This window comes from Macrobrachium nipponense, chromosome 31 (genome assembly GCF_015104395.2).
Source record: "Macrobrachium nipponense isolate FS-2020 chromosome 31, ASM1510439v2, whole genome shotgun sequence".
Lineage (NCBI taxonomy): Eukaryota > Metazoa > Arthropoda > Malacostraca > Decapoda > Palaemonidae > Macrobrachium > Macrobrachium nipponense.
The window spans coordinates 70,156,022-70,157,028 of record NC_061093.1 but is presented as its reverse complement, the minus strand read 5'-3'; the positions used below and the strand labels follow the sequence as shown (position 1 = coordinate 70,157,028).

General features: G+C 42.8%; 1 protein-coding gene across 1 annotated transcript; it reads right to left on the bottom strand.

Moving 5' to 3' along the window:
• Nucleotides 1–209: 209 nt before the first annotated feature.
• LOC135206896 (uncharacterized) lies at nt 210–800 on the bottom strand. Its single transcript, XM_064238376.1, has one exon. The coding sequence runs from the start codon at nt 798–800 to the stop codon at nt 210–212; it is 591 nt and encodes a 196-aa protein (XP_064094446.1).
• Between the last annotated feature and the right edge of the window lie 207 nt (nt 801–1,007).

Here is a 1,007-nt window from a genome sequence, read left to right as displayed (position 1 = left end):
CTCTCTCTTGTTGCCATCTGAAGTCTGTTCCATTACCCTGACCTGATTAATTCCTTCCTCGATGCTGTCCAGTCTTCGGTGGAGGGCTTTACAATTGACCTGAGGCCTCCTTAGACATCGAGGTTTATCGAGAGATTTCATCATCTCACCTGTCGTTTTTAATACAGGCTGTTCATTCGGCATCATTTTAAGAATTCTGAATTGCTCTTCTAAGGATCTGATCTTGTGATCCTTTTGCAACGTTTTCTTCTTGGAGTCTTCAATTTCACGATTGCCTCCATCTTTTCAAACTCAACCTGTTTCCGTTCCTCCTTCATCTCAACGAGTTCGAATTCGAGTTGGACTTTCCTCCTCGTCATCTCATTCAGCTCCTTTCCTTTTCCCTTTACTGCGGCAAAAATTTGAACCATTTTTAAGAGACAAATGATATCCTCTTGCATCTGGGAGCATTCACCTCCCAGTCTCAGGATTTCTCTGTCCTTTTGGACATTCTGTTCTTTGAGCTCTTTGAGCTCCTCCTTTCTCTCGGCTAATTCTGCTTTACATTGTTGCAGTTGTTGCAAATTTTCGTCAGCCCTCTGTTTCTGAAGCTTGCATTCTTCGATTTCATTTTCTAAGCCATTAAGCTTTATGTTCCTTAGCTCATTTTCCTTCTGAAGAACCTCGATGTTCTTCTGTTTCCTCCGATTCTCTTCTCGGAGTCTCTGTAAGTCTTCATTCTGCTTGTTCAGCTGGGCTTTTGACAGATTTCTGTCATCTTCCATTTTACTCAAATCCCGATGCAAGGTCTCCTTCTCCATGTCGAGAACTACGACCGTATTCTCCAGGATGGTTATAGATGAGTTTTTATCCTCATTCTCCTTTCGTAGCTTTCGGTTCTCTTCTGTCTTTGCCGCTATTTCTTTTCTGAGTGTGTCCATTTTCCAGGCAGCATTCAAATTGATCATTATCTCCTTCTCTTCGAGCAGTCGTTTCAAGTCTCGCGTGGCTCGCCTCCATCTTTTCTC

Coding starts and splice junctions, on each gene's coding strand:
- LOC135206896 (XM_064238376.1), bottom strand. CDS start 800: ATGGAGAAGGAGACCTTGCATCGGGATTTGAGTAAAATGGAAGATGAC.